This window comes from Perognathus longimembris, chromosome 19 (assembly GCF_023159225.1).
Source record: "Perognathus longimembris pacificus isolate PPM17 chromosome 19, ASM2315922v1, whole genome shotgun sequence".
Classification (NCBI taxonomy): Eukaryota; Metazoa; Chordata; class Mammalia; order Rodentia; family Heteromyidae; genus Perognathus; species Perognathus longimembris.
Window position 1 is genome coordinate 21,886,465 of NC_063179.1, and position 15,321 is coordinate 21,901,785.

At 37.9% G+C, this 15,321-nt stretch overlaps 1 protein-coding gene across 4 annotated transcripts in view; it reads right to left on the reverse strand.

Moving 5' to 3' along the window:
- Positions 1-8,240: 8,240 nt before the first annotated feature.
- Positions 8,241-15,321, reverse strand: part of Lifr (LIF receptor subunit alpha) — a 48,804-nt gene continuing 41,723 nt past the window's right edge. For 2 of the 4 annotated variants that reach the window (XM_048368539.1, XM_048368538.1), the window contains 6 exons: positions 15,152-15,253; positions 14,486-14,653; positions 13,563-13,724; positions 12,806-12,899; positions 11,405-11,483; positions 8,241-10,888 (listed from right to left, as the gene is read on the reverse strand). In XM_048368539.1, coding sequence (XP_048224496.1) covers positions 10,268-10,888; positions 11,405-11,483; positions 12,806-12,899; positions 13,563-13,724; positions 14,486-14,653; positions 15,152-15,253 — 1,226 coding nt within the window. In that variant the 3' untranslated portion in view covers positions 8,241-10,267. Of the gene's footprint in view, positions 10,889-11,404; positions 11,484-12,805; positions 12,900-13,562; positions 13,728-14,485; positions 14,654-15,151; positions 15,254-15,321 lie in introns of all 4 variants that reach the window. The other 2 variants (XM_048368537.1, XM_048368536.1) reach the window with 1 other exon arrangement.

Consider the following 15,321-nt stretch of genomic DNA (forward strand, 5'->3'; position numbering starts at 1 on the left):
TGTAAGCAGAGCTATGCAGGAGGACCAAATCTGCTTTACTTAGTTCTAAAAGATCACATTTTATGTCAGAGAAAAGTTTAAGAGTTTTTTCAGATTGTGCCAACAGCTTACTATGAAACTCAAGCACGGCTCCTAAGTGCTGCCAAACTCATGCCAAACACTCTCCTCCAACTCTCAGTTACCCACGATGTAGCAAAAAGTATGGGCAATATAATAAAGTGTATAATAAGGAATTAGTTTTTCTATCTATTGGAATTTTATATATGCATGTAAGAATGGTGCCTCAGAAATATTCCATTGACACAAAAAGATGTTCAAAATATATTAAAGAAAAATGAGTTGTAAATAGAATATGCAGTATCACTCATCTATAAGCATAGAAGCCTATATGTGAACATCTTTGTGTGCTACAGGAATATTCACACAGGAAAGTGGTCTAAAAGATAAAAAGCCAAATGTTCAGCAGAGATGCTACTGCCCAGGAAGATGATGTAAATTTCTTTCTCCTTTAATATCTAGTTTCCTCTTTTGGACTATCTTTTGTATCACCCCTTTCTTCTGGAGGACTGGTCTTCCTCCATCTCCCGCATGGATGACCTTTTGAATAGAATCTCACAGCCACAGGCCTTGCTGGTGCGGAATGACTGTCCCAAATGGAGGGTCTGACTTGAAGCCCGTGGAGACCCCGGGACCCATGTGCTCTCAGAGAAGAGTTTTTATTGAAATATGTAGACCTTCTGGGTGGAGTAGGGGTCTACTGAAGTCTGCTTGAGGATGAAACCAGGGCTTATCCAAATCCAGAAACAGATGTTTGAAGACAATCTGATGATTGTCTCTCAGAGAAACAGCTATGCAACTGGAGTAAGAGGTGGGCCAGGAAGCTGGAAGGCTACAGAGAACCTGACCCATAGAGAATGAAATGAATTTTAATCTATGGAGGAACTGGGCTCTGCGGTGTTGGGAGGCAGTGGGCAGTAGGTAGAAAGGCCAACCCATGGTCTCCAGAAGTCCACTTAGCCCCCCAGGGCTGTGCTCAGAGATGAAATGATAGGGGCAAATATCCTTCTAGGGAAAAAAGGGAATTACACTCAGCACAGACTTGAGAACATTCCAAGGTAGGCAGGGTGGACCAAGATTGGCCTATTCCACCTCAGGTCACCTGCAGTTCCATCCTAAGGACAGAAGTTGATCAAGGACAATGGCTTTCCATAGTTGGGGACTATTCTACAGGAGGCTGGATCATTAATATATTTATTTCTAAACCAGGCAAACACATTCAACCACTTACTCTTGTTTTTTGCTAAGGCACATTTAAGGAATATTTACCAAGCACCATTGGAGGATACTGCGCCATGCTCTGTGACTCCAACACTCTTCTGGCCTCCAAAGAAAAGTGCCAGCCTGGGCAATGTACTGCACAGAAGCACAGAAGGGAACTGTGTGGAGAGCTGAGGACCTGAGACCCTGGCAAAGGCTTCTCTGAACCAGTGACACTCAATTATAGCCCAAGGATGGACGGAATTACCCAAATAGGGACAGGGAGACCCTAGCCAGAAGCCCCGGGGGCAATGGCCACTGGAAGTGATGTAGCAGGCTTTTTACTATGAAGCCTTATGTAACTGGATAATGGGAGCTATGATGTGTCTGGACTGGCCGATAGGCATTTATACCTTTATAGTGTTGTTCAGAATGTCTGAAGTGTGTCTCTGAGGAAGCAGGAGAGAAGCATGTCACAAAGGGTGTGTATGCTGTGTATAATCCTCCAAAGTAGCGTCCATATGCTGGCTGATATAGGAAGAGAATTCAGTATGAGGGCTGGGGATATGGCCGAGTGGCAAGAGTGCCTGCCTCATATACATGAGGCCCTGGGTTCGATTCCCCAGCACCACATATACAGAAAGTGGCCAGAAGTGGTGCTGTGGCTCAAGTGGCAGAGTGCTAGCCTTGAGCAAAAAGGAGCCAGGGACAGAGCTCAGGCCCTGAGTCCAAGCCCCAGGACTGGCAAAAAAAAAAAAAAAAGAGAATTCAGTATGAGCTGGAACTTGACAGTCTATCTCACCTTTCAAACGTTTACAGACATAAATATGGGAAGTTAATACATCAGAGTTGCATTATTATAAAATGATTTCCACAGAACATTTGTCAAAATCATCCTCAAGTACTTGTCTCCATAATCTGAGAGTAATCACTCAAGGATAAAAATCATCTCTGATTTAAATCCAGATCACCTGAAGTCCTCCCTTCACTTCCTCAGATGGGAGGACAGAATGCTTGGAAATCACCTTTCCATTTTAGTCAGAAACTCCAGGGGAAGGGACATGCATCAAATTTGTAAGTTGCTCAAGACAAATTCTACAGCTCAAATTTGTAAACATGAGTTTGCGAGCCAATACTGTGGTATGATGCATTAAAATTCATTCCTACATCTCTATTTTTCTTTCATCCTCTTTTTGACCTTTTAAAAGTGCCTAAGGATGATGGTAGTACACACTTGAGCTCAAGAAATCACATCTGGGAAACAAATTACACACTGAAAAGTCCCCAACGTCAGATCATACAAACTCTGCTAGCCTTTAAATGCTAACATATGTCCCGCAATTAACTGCTAACTGCTCTTCTACAGGCTATATCTAGCCTATTCATGTCTCAGTTGTTACTCTTGCTAAGTTGGAACTGCCTGTAATGAAGGATTTCATTTCTCACTTTATGAACTTCTACTTAAGATGACTTTGTACTTTAAAATGAGGTTTTGTTATATAGTAAATTATCTGAGAAACCCCATTTCGAAGGATCAAAACTTGGAATGTTTATTAGAGCATTAGCAGTCTGCAGACAGCCAGTTGTTACTAAGGCCTGAAGCTCACAAATACCCTTAACACTGTCAGAAAACAGGCCAAAAGGGAGAAAAAAACAAAAAAAATACCAACAAACCAACTAAGCTCCACCATGCTGACCAGAGACTAGCCAGGACACAGGACACAAAGAAGACAGACATGTGGCATGGCGTAATGGCATTTGAGCTGGTCGGGGGCAGGGTCACAGGAAGCTCCCAGTCCCAGGCATTTGAATGACAGGGTCAGTAACCTATAGGCCATGTGCCCACCTGTCTCCAGGAATTCAGGAGCACCCATTACCTGGGGATGGGACTTCCCTTCTTCTAGGAATTCAGGCACACCCACCAAGATGCCAGATAGTACAACTTACCATGTGGCCAATGATGGCACTGGCCAGATCTGACTTCCATACTACAGTTTTGCTAAATCAATCCCTATAGTTTTAAATCCAGAAAGGTGAAATTTTTTTTTTTTTTTTTTTTTTTTTTGGCCAGTCCTGGGCCTTGGACTCAGGGCCTGAGCACTGTCCCTGGCTTCTTCCCGCTCAAGGCTAGCACTCCGCCACTTGAGCCACAGCGCCGCTTCTGGCCGTTTTCTGTATATGTGGTGCTGGGGAATCAAACCTAGGCAGGCACTCTTGCCACTAGGCTATATCCCCAGCCCCCAGAAAGGTGAAATTTTGACACATTCCCAGAAACTCCAGAAATGCTTAGACTATCTTTGGAGAAAATGAATTAAAGACCACACTTTAAGGACAGGTATTTATTAATCATTTGCTAATTCTTGATTCTATTGATTCATTTTCTTGATTTTTCTTGTGAATAGAATGCAAATTTAATGGAGGATACAAGGTTGTCCTGAAATCACAGAAATGTCTCATTGACACAGCTGTTATTCTATACAATTGCTTTCCAACCACTTTAAGTCTTATGAGGTAGAATAAAAAAAATTGAAACCAATGCAAAAGCTGACTTTCCTGAGTGCTTAAATATAAGAAGGAAAAAAACAGACAAAAACAAAGCCAAAACCCAAACTAATAAAGCCCCAAATTTGCAGGTTAAGATGTAAGAAAATATATTTATTTTTTCCATGACAATACTATGATAAAATCGTTAAATACATGCATGTTTTAAAAACAGACATAATATAGTTAACAGCCAAGCATACTAGTTTTATATTTATGATGTCTTAGTAGTAAGTTACTATTTGTATTCTATGTTCATTGCCACATTTTCCAAAAGATATAGAAACTAAACTCTGAGAATATACAATGATGTAAAATATCCAAATTTCCCATTGTAAGAGCAACAGAATATCCACATTTTCACAAGGCAGGAAATACTTCAATTGTAGTGTCTGTAAGTGGTAATTATACTTACAGAGTTTTATTTCACACTAAACTCAGAATACTGTGAATCATGCTCTTTAATCTCGAGTTTGCTTCCTGTGTACACACAATCCTTGTATGACTGAACATGACGTTAAGTACTGCACATCCTGACTGATCATCTGTGTGAAGAAGCAAATGCCTGTAGTGGTAATGTTTCAAGAAATGGAAAAGGGAACTGTGTTGAATCTGCAGTTTCTCCCTGCTTCTTTCAGCTACATTTAGAAACACCTGACCAAACAAAAGTTAGTAAACAGTAACTAGTATTTATATAAAAAAAACTAAAATATTTAATATAATACCACCTTAAAAAACACTCACTCTACAAACTTTATAAAAGACAAAAACTTTATCTGTTCACAGTATGTGTATTTTGTAAACAGTAATTCACTAAAATGTCATTTTGAAAACAAAAAATGGTAACTTCTTAGTGTTAAAATTTTGAAATTATGGCCAGCTAATGAGAGAGAAGAAATGGTATAAAAAAATCTTACAAGGTGACATGATCTCAAATTAAAGATGTCCCTTTCTATCCAGAAAAACCTTCTTCAAGCAATTCATAACTGAAAAAGCTATGCTCACTTTAAATAAAATATTAGAAACTAAATCTCAAGGTATTACATAAAACCAACAATGGACTGAAAAGGGTTTCATTTTCAATGATCAAAATGTCTCCTATGCTATTCACATTTTTTCTAAATATCTGCTGGAAGGAAAAATTAAACAGAAGGAAGCTGTAGCTCATATTAGGAAAAAAATGGAGTAAAGTATTTGGATAAAAATGAAGAAAAATTGTAAGAACCATTATTTAGTATTTTTTCTATGAATAATTTCAAAATTATGAATACCAATGTTAATTTGTTTACAACTTAATGAAAATTATATTACCATCTAGAAATCTTTTGATCTTTTATAACACACCACTAGAATGCTTAGTAAAAGTAAGGTTGTCCAGATATTGAAAGTTGACCGTTTATAAAATGCAATAATTCTAAAGGAAAGTATGTATTTAAAGTATAAGGAAATCCAATTAATTTAAGTGAGCTATTCAGTCAGGTATACAAGTTATTTTAGGTCAGAGTAGCATGAGGTCCTTTTTAGTTTTTCTTTTAAATTAAGCTCTGATTGCCTAATGTAGAGGTAATTTTAGGAAATGTAATAAAAACAATTTCCTTGTCAATTAGGTATTTTTTCTCATTCACATCTTACTTAGTTTTTAAGGTATTTTCCCCCCAGCAAGCAAAAAGTTATGTAAGTTACTGCTGCTTTGGAATAATGTTCAATCAGCTATAATTTACTTACAAAAGTACTTTCAAATATATTATTTTATGGTTGTTCAGCTAGGTACTTACACTTAAAAACATTCAGTGGATCCCCGACCCTCTGCCAATGCCATTGTGAATTGTCATAAAAGTTCAACATAGAATTTGTCTTGCTTATGGAAACTTTTTAAAATAGGACATTTATAATTCAAAATATTAACATTTACAGTACATGGGGGAAATAAGTACTTTTAAGGTTGAGATATAATAGAATTCTATCATAATTAACTATCGTAACTATAAGCATGGAGATGCTTATAGATGATGACCCCTCAAACTCTACCATATTCAATAAAGTCCAATATACTAGTGAAAAAACTGTTCTTGATCCTTTGTACTGGCATTTAAAGATAATTCATTGTAATTAGCATGATCTTGTAAAAAGACAAAGGCACTAATTGCAAAGGAATAAAAATGTAACCACCCTAGTGGTTATATTAAGAGCTTAAGTATTATGAAAAGCCCTGAGACATAATCCATGAAGATATAAATAAACCAAACTTAAGCCAAGCAATTTCCAATGATCCTCTAGGGCTAAGTGTACAGATGGATGTCCTATAAGTTTGGCCATCCATTTTTCTCTTCTGGATACAAAAGATGTGTTGGTTATGACACCCAAACAGTTTCAACAGAAATGTTCTAAAGAAATATTTTATTGAGAGAAGGAATATTTATATCAATCATGCTCACACCTGCAGTGTTTTTTTTTGTCAGAATATATTCTAGGTCTCAAACTGAATACCCATAAAAAAAGAACTATAAATTATGAAGACATCTAGGGATGTGTGCATATGAATCTTTTCTAAGTTTTCACCCAAATTGTGGAGCCACTTTCTCTATGGATTTGCATCTCTGAACCAACAGCTTCAGATCCACACCAGTTAAAATTTGCCATTATACCTCCTTGCAAAAAATTCTGCCGAATTTGCAATAGAATGAGATGGGACTCAGTATATACAAAATTAGTCATGGACCTTTCACTATGTGCCTAGTCTCAGTACCGAATGATTCGTCTTGCATTTTACATAGGGTGCCTAATTTTATACTTTCAAAATAAGAAAAAAGGCACTTCAAAGTCATACAAATTTTAATATTGTTCAAAAGAAAAAAGAGCAAAAACTACCTTAGTGCAAACTAAATAGAAAAGTTGTATCAAATTGCATGCCTGAGCAGTAGAAAACTTTGAGCTAACACTTTTTAAGCATCAACATATTAAGGGGTACTTTATTTTCAAATTATCATAAAATTGACTTCAAATTCTCTTTGGGGAAAAAACATACTGTAGTGTCTTTCACTAAACGACACTTAATTATCCAAACACAGAAAGGACTGTAAGAAAAGACTTCTTTAAACACAGACAGTATGAAGGCCATTAGGAAATTGCAGGACTGATTTCCAACAAGAATACAGTTTTCATGAAGTTTTGGGACTGTGACTTTTTACCATAGTTTCTGAGAGTAATAGTACGAGATGTTCTAAATGCAATCCTTCAGATTCATGAGCCGTGAAAGTAATGCTGGTATGGGAAATGAGGTTGACACTTCCTCCCTCAAATTTTTCAATGAATAGCTGCTTCTGTTTCCAGCTGCAGGAACAAAGCACCTCTATCACACAGCACAGAAACACACAACTGACTGTCCAGCCACAGTCTCAAACCCAGGACTCGAGGTTCAACAGACTGAGGACTTAGACCTCCTATGTGTTTCAATCCAGGCACTACACAATTCACAAGGTCTAATATCAAATAGTCTTTAAGACCACTTTATATTATTACTTGAAACAGCCACTCAAGAATGTTACAATGGGCTGGGAATATGGCCTAGTGGCAAGAGTGCTTGCCTCGTATATATGAAGCCCTGGGTTCGATTCTCCAGCACCACATATATAGAAAATGGCCAGAAGTGGCGCTGTGGCTCAAGTGGCAGAGTGCTAGCCTTGAGCAAAAGGAAGCCAGGGACAGTGCTCAGGCCCAGAGTCCAAGGCCCAGGACTGGCAACAAAAATAAAAAATAAAAAATAAAAAGTATGTTACAATGACCCCCAGAATTGCCATTGCTTACAAGGGGAGCCTGATTTGAAACTGGCTTACAAAGGGGGTAAAAATGTGTGCTATATACAGTTCTATTCAACTAAAAGAATATAATCCTAGTTTAGACATTTACACATTTCTAACCTATAGGGATTTTGTTGGAAAAGAAGAATTTCTCATTTTCTTTCAAGTCAAGAAAAGCTGGAGGCAACACATGTAACTAATCCTTCTAATTAATCCCGAAGCCTGCCAGGGAGAAGAAGCTATTCTGACTGGACAGACTGCAGCCATTGTTAGGTCACCTTACACTCATGGGCATAGACCCTGCATTGACAAAGCAGTGCACACAAGGGACACATGGCAGGTGTTCTCTCTCTCATCCCCTTCTCTTCCCCTTCTCTGTCAAGGTTCCTGTACATGCACAGGTGGAGCAGGGGGAAAAGGTAACAACCCTGCCCAGGGGTCTGGCTATCTTCCACTGCATGAAGAAAGGGAAATCTGCTCTGGCCTCTCTCTGATCTATCCACATTCTTCTAAACTATATAGCAAGGTACAGTGCACATGCTCAGACTAGCAGGCAGTTCTCTTGCTTCTCATTAACCCAGGAATCCTTGGACATGGAACTCCAGAAGCAGGGAGGGTGGGAGTAGCTCCCCTGAATCTGCTTCATACAGTTTACTATAGGACTCAAGAACCCCAGGGATGTTCTAGCAAACCATGCTTCATCACATAGCCTAGAAAAGGCAGAGCTGAAATGTACATATCTTGATGATGGGGATGATTTTTAGACTCTTTCCTGTGTTCACATGTTACTGTAGTTTAGACCAATAAGTAATTAAAACATTGTTTTTGAACTGAGAGAGGAAATAAGGGGGTGATACATTTCAACAGGAAACAAGGTATGAGCCAAGGACAGGCAGAACATGGGAATGACAAGCAGAGGGAGGGAGAGGAGTCAGCCCTAGCTTAGAGTATATGGAAATGTGGTTGGGGTAAGGGGAGGGGCCAAAGAGGATACCAAGGAAGACCAGAGAAAATTCTGTTTAGGGATTGGTCTGTTTTCATGTATTTTTTATAATTGAAAACTTTTTATGATTTATTATACAGCTTTTATATACTATATATGCACATTATGTATATTTTATTACATGTATGTATATATCATATCATCATGCTCAGGATTTACTTGAATCCTAGCATTCATAAAATGAATACCTAAATAGATTTTGTCCCTTATCTCCTGTGGGTTTTTTTTTTTTAGTATAACATTAGTTATAAGTACATTGATGAGTTTGGAAAACAAAATTTGATCCATTATTCGCAAAACACATTATAGAACTTGAGAGGATACAAAACAAGTCTGTCTTAACTTACTCCGATGTTTCAAAATTTCAAGTGCTTTTGCCTTAATTATCAAAAGACAAATACATAAGACAAGGAAGGGCAAGAAAAATACACCTTTTAGTTCTGCCTTCTATTTTTCCAAGAACCGCATTCACTGCAGACATAACCAATGAGAAGCCGGGGTGGGCAGAGAGCACTGTATACCACTGATCTTATATGAAATAGCTCTTAAGTTATTGTTCGTGGAAAAAGCATTCTTACTTTAGTTTATGCTTAAGAATTTGAGGGTTGGATCTGGTAGACTAGAACAGTTATCACTTAAAAAGGGAGGAAATGCTGTAATTCAAAAGCAGGAAGAAAAGATGCTAGGAGGCATCAAAGACCATCAACTGGTACCCAGGCTTGATGGCGCGGCCTTCCCAGAGCTCCACACGGCCAGCTAACATTAAGCACTAGATATTACTTGGCAGTCATCTCACAAAGTAAGTAACTGGAATTGTACATGAATACTACTGAATTTGTTCATAGAAAGCTGATGTATCACAAAATAAAATGGATTAATAAAACTTTGATAGTCCTAGAAATTTAAATTTCAAATATTAGGGCAATCAACTACAATAAAAGCTAGCATAAAAACTTTAAAAAAAAATGCAAAGATTTGAAAAACCTACCAAAGCAAGAAAGTGTGATTCTGATTTGGGCTGGTCAGTGTCACACTCATTTTCCAAGCTTGCACCCCTGAGACAACTGTTTGATAACCATTATACAGTAGGCACAAAAATCTGCACACTTTATCAAACAGAACACTAACAGCTGTTGCTACATTAACAATGATATTAACTTTGTGAATGATGTGGACAGAGGAGAATCACCTTCAATGTTTGAAAATCTGTGCTTGGTTTCCTTCTGGACCAGAGTAAATGCCAGGTAAATCAACACTATGTGACATATTTGTCATATACTATTTAAATGACATTTTTTTTCTGCCTTGCCTGCAAACCCACTTGCAATTCCATACATGAGAAAACTGCAAACAACAGAAAACATTTGTTTTGCATGTATGTAGACAGTACGACCTTTGAAATGCTTCTTGAAGGAGAATTCTTTGGCTTGATTACAAATAGTTCCCAATCTTGAGTTTTGTGAACTGAGGATTCTAAGTCACCGTACTTTGGCTTTCAGACTATATTGAAAGTGCATTAGCACTTCTAGTGTAACTCAAATTAGTGAAGTGTCCCGGCTACCAGTATTTATTTCACAAAGTCCCTCCAGGAACGCCCAGGACTGTCGCAGCAACACCAGCGGTAAGAGTTTATTGAGATGGCAGACTGAAGTGGCAGACATGGTGACACTTAATCATTTGGTTTGTTCTGAAAAAAGTTTGTGAAGGACCACCCTCCTCCATTAGATTTAGGAGAGTCTTCATCTTTAGGAGGAATCAAAAACTGTCGGGAATTGATGGAGCATGGACTTCCAAAAGAGACCACTTCACTGTTGCTGTCTGTGGATCTGGGAGAGTCTGGAGAAACCAAATTCCAAGTATTTACATTGGCCTGAGGTCTGTAACCTGCAGTTTTGTCTATGTCATCTTCTGCAGCTGTCTCTTCTAAAGCAGAGTTAATGGGGAGGCGCATTTGTGGCTTATAGCCTGCCCCCACCACAGAGTCAATGTCTTGCTCTTCCTCTGGTTTGGCCTGAGGCTGATACATGGACTGCACATCCATGTAAATGACTTGGTTAGTCCCTCCTGCTTCATCCACTACCGGGTTCGGTATCTCTTCCTCAATGATTGGAGGGCAATAGGAAACAACCACATGGTTTTCAGGTTCTGTATTAGAGCCCTCTTCAGGATGCTCAGCTACAGGGGAAATTATTTCTGTATCTTCTATTTTAGGAACTGCTCGAGTTTCCAGAACCTCAACATTATTTGGGGTACAAGGATTCATTTCCAATGTTTTAAGAGCATTGCTCCCCTAGAAATAAATTTAAAAGCAGTGGTTAAGATAGCACTAAATACTACTGCAATGCTCCCCCTTCTAAAAAAATTCCTATTTTTCTTAGTTTTTCAAATTAGCCTGTAAATATCTGTCTCTGCTGCTCTACACTGCACATCACAGCAAGCCATCTCTTTTTCTCCACAGCAGCATTTTCCTTGCTATTAATAGTAACTGGAAAAAATAGCATTGTATAAACAATTTAAGATTAAAAATCTGGAAAACGAGCAGATGTTAAAGTATGCTACTTTTTCAATATTTTTGTCTTACTGTGCTATCTGCATGTCACAAACTTTTTAACAAAAGCACAGGAGAGGGCCAGGAGTGTGGCTTAGTGGTAGAAGGCTTGCCTGCCATGCATGAGGCCCTGTGTTTGATTCCTCAATAACACATAAACAAGAATAAAAGACATGAAAGGAAAAGAGAAAAAACAATTTAAAAAATGAGAAAATAGCCAGTACTTCAAAGACAAATGTAAGAAAATAAAAAGTTTACCTCACAGACACTCTTCTGAAATTGTAATGCTTTACAATTTTCTGGATTTGGAATATCAGGGTAGAAGGTTTCTTTAATCCTTTAAATAAAGAATGATTAAATAAGTTTAATAGCTGTAAGATAACCAGTCAAGTAGTAAAGTTTAAGTCATCTGGGTTATTTTATGTTCATATATATATATGTATATATATGAACAGCTGAGATAAAAGTACAATATTTTCAGCATGTGATCACTTACTACTGTTTTCACTACTAGGTTGCAATTTGGAAATAAATGGTAATTTTATTTCTAGTGCTTCCATTTTTTTCTTCCAATCCAATGAAAATAAAGCAAAATTCCAATAGTGACTACATTCTCATCTCCCACATAAAATACAGTCATTGCTCATGCAGACTAAAGCTTTTAGACTCCAGGATCAATTACTTAAGGAATATGAAGGGAGACCAGCGACATGTTGGCATACGCAGCTGCCTTCCCACCCCCCCTCGCACCAGGGTCTGACTATCACAAGGAACACTTGGAATGAGGGCTGTGCACCTGCTTTCTCAAGGTGGGGAAATCTGCAAGTATTAAAAGTGACAGCCAACTGTCACAGGAAGCCACTTTCTGTGTGAAGATAAAGGCTACCAATGAAAAATGAACCCAAACAAAACTGAGATTTGGTCAGTGTCCTGTTGTACTTCTTTTGCTGAAGATATTAAGAAGAACTTATGACTGGAAATTCCTGCAGAAGGAATGTGTAAAACACTTTATCCTCGAAACATCTTTTTAAATTTGCCTTTGCTTTTGTATTAAAATGATTGTTTTAAAATGTGATTTTTGCCAAGGAGGATATGGTTCCCAAACCAGTTTATGTAGTTCTGCTACTATTTTGATTTAGCAGCCAGGATTGCTAGAATACATTGGCTTTTCTGTCATTATGGTGTCATTTTCAAGAAAGTGCAGTCTTTTCTGTCATGAATGTAGCTGTTCATCGACACCACAGCAGGACAGCTCCTGCCAACTGAGCAAGTGAACAGGGTCATCTTTGCTAAGACCCAGCCCGGCTTAGTTCACTCCAACCCCTGCCTCTGTCTCCTACCTCACTCAGATTTTCCCAGTGGGTCACCAGGAAAAGTGAGAACTAGTCATTAAATTATATTTAATTTTGTAGACAGCTATTATCTCACTTTTGCCTAAATAACTATATTCAGCAAAATGGCCATTACTTCACTGATAAAAGCAGTAGAGAAAAATTTACTCTATTTTTGCTTTAAAACTTTTAAATAAATTGTTGTACTCTTCCTTAAAGTCAAACTTAACACTAATTTTCACTAAAACATGGACATATAATACAGTTGGAAAGATGTAACTATTTTGTAACACATAACTCAATAACCAAGTGTGCCAAGTGTCATTACCATTCTCGTTTCCTATAACAAAGGATACTTGTCACCACTCCAACAATGACGGCCACAGCCACAGGAATGAGGATGGCAATAATCAGTCCCACAGCTGAAAAGACAAGGTCACAAACAGTGAAAATTACAATTGTAGAATCCAAACTAGAAAATATTTATTTTTATTAAGAAAAAAAATCTATGCAAAGGACACCAAAAATCTGTTACAATGTAATCCTTGAAGCATAATAAGCTCTATTCTAATGCAATTCTTCAGAGTGGAGCTTCTCAACCTCGCCACTACTGCCAGGCAGGCCAGCTGTTCTGCACAGAGTGGGGCAGCAGGGAGGCGCCCTGTGCACTGCAGGAAGTTCAGCAGCAGGTCTGGCCTCTAACCACTAGACTTCAAAACCAAGTTCTCTGATGTTTAAAGACAGTTAAGGCCTTTATGCTTCTCTACTGTCTCAAACTTCTAAGTGCTGTGCTCAATAAAAATTTTAAAAGGGTATTCTGATTTTCCTAGACATTAAAAATCATAACGTAGCTAAGACAACTGAATTTAGAAATTTTCCCATATGCATTCAGACCTCTAGATTTAGGTTTACCTCTAATTCATTCATTTCTTAGGCAGTCATTTGGAAACAGGTTCAAATACCACACAAGAGCAAATGTAAGTTACTGCATGGCTCCTAACAATAATGCCAGTTTGGGGAAAGAGTGGAGAAAGTTGCTGGGAATATCACGCATTTCAGTGAGGAAGGCTTCTAGCTGGACTTACAGTTCTCTTTCGTCACCACGAACATGCTCTTCCTGGGGCCCAGGCCACCATCGGTGTAGGCTTGCAGGACCAGATGGTAACTTGTTTTACCTTGGAGATCGGCAATTCTCAGTGTCTTCTGGGATATGTCGGTAATATTCTTTATCTTGACATCAGAAGAACCTACTTTTAAAATGAACAGTTTAATTCATCTCAATACCATTTCAAACCTATGGTTATATATCTTGTCACATCAACTACCCTTTAAGTGAGTCTGGACCCCAACCACCCACGATGGTGCCCTTAGATTTTACTATTTTCCTACTCTGTTGAGTGGCTGCTTCATGTCCATTCAATGCTCAATGTCCATTCAATGTCCAATTCAGAATGCTCTTTTTGGCTGTTGTCTAGTTCTTGCACTCTTTCCTTGGTGGCTTTATGAAATCAAGTTCTCTTTCCCTCTAACTTGAGTGACCAACCCATTATGTCTAACGAAATCCAGACGCTAGAATTTTAACTGCTTCAAGTGTAAAATTTCAGAGCATTTGAGGAAAATTACTCTGTACTTCGGCTCTTTGTAGAATCTGGTACTCAGGGTTTCCCTCGCCCATTGCCTGAAAGTCTGAGAGCCGCAAGTCACGTGGCCCAGGGAGGCTCAGTCAGCTCCTAGAAGCTATCACAGCCAAGGCCAAGGCAGACACTGACTCCACTGATAGCTCTTGGTCAATTACAATTACAACACAGGCTTAGAAGCCCTCATGGTGCCTAAAATCAGACTTCAACATACATACATTTCTTAAACAAATTTAAAAATTCTTATGTTCACAATATGTCTGCATTCTTTTTCAGAAAGTTTGGAAAACCAGTATTAAACTAGTCAGCAGCATCTTCTTTTATGTTGTAGCTAATGAGAGCTTTCACAGTCACGCCAGCAATTCACTCACCTGGTTCCAAGCCCCTCATCTTCAAGGTGTCCTTTTCTCCTTTCTGAAAGTAAAATAAGTACCCTCTTAGGAAACCTCTAAGTTCTTCCACAGGAATATCTTCCCATTTCACTAATATGGAATCTGCAGATGTATCTGCAACAGTGAAGTTTGGTGCAACAACTGGGGCTGTGAAAAGATGAAACCAATCACTGAAGGCAAGTTTACCAACACAGAGCAAGGTCACATGGCTCATATAAAACTCTATTGATAAATTAGATGTCATTAGAGGGATACTGTCACCATACTTACATATTAATAACTACAGATCAAAGTATTCTAGGAACCAAGATAGAACTTATAAATTTTACACAAACCTGTATGTACAAACATCTTTAAATGGATATACATATAAATTTTCTTGCTTCTCTTTATTGCTAGTCTTGAATAAATTAAGTTTTTTAAACTTGTATAAATGCAAATCAAGTATTTTTGGCATCAAATTAAGATTTTATTTTCTCAATGGAAATAGTAAAAAAATAGTGAAACAAACAGGCTAAGAAACCAAATAATTTTAAGCTTACTAAGCCAAATATCGTATCTACCTAACTATTTTAATTTAACTTATTTTTAAATGCTTTTTGGTAATACCCAAACTCTAAAAAAGAAGATACCCATTTAACTTACCCAATTCTTCTATATATCCAATTACAGAACGCAGTAGTTGATAACCCTGATTTCTGCACCCATACAGGAAAAATTGGTATCTTACACCTGAATGAAACTGATCTATAGGAAGAACAACAAATTAGTAAACTTTTGCATGTATATAAAAATTATATATGCATATTCATTCA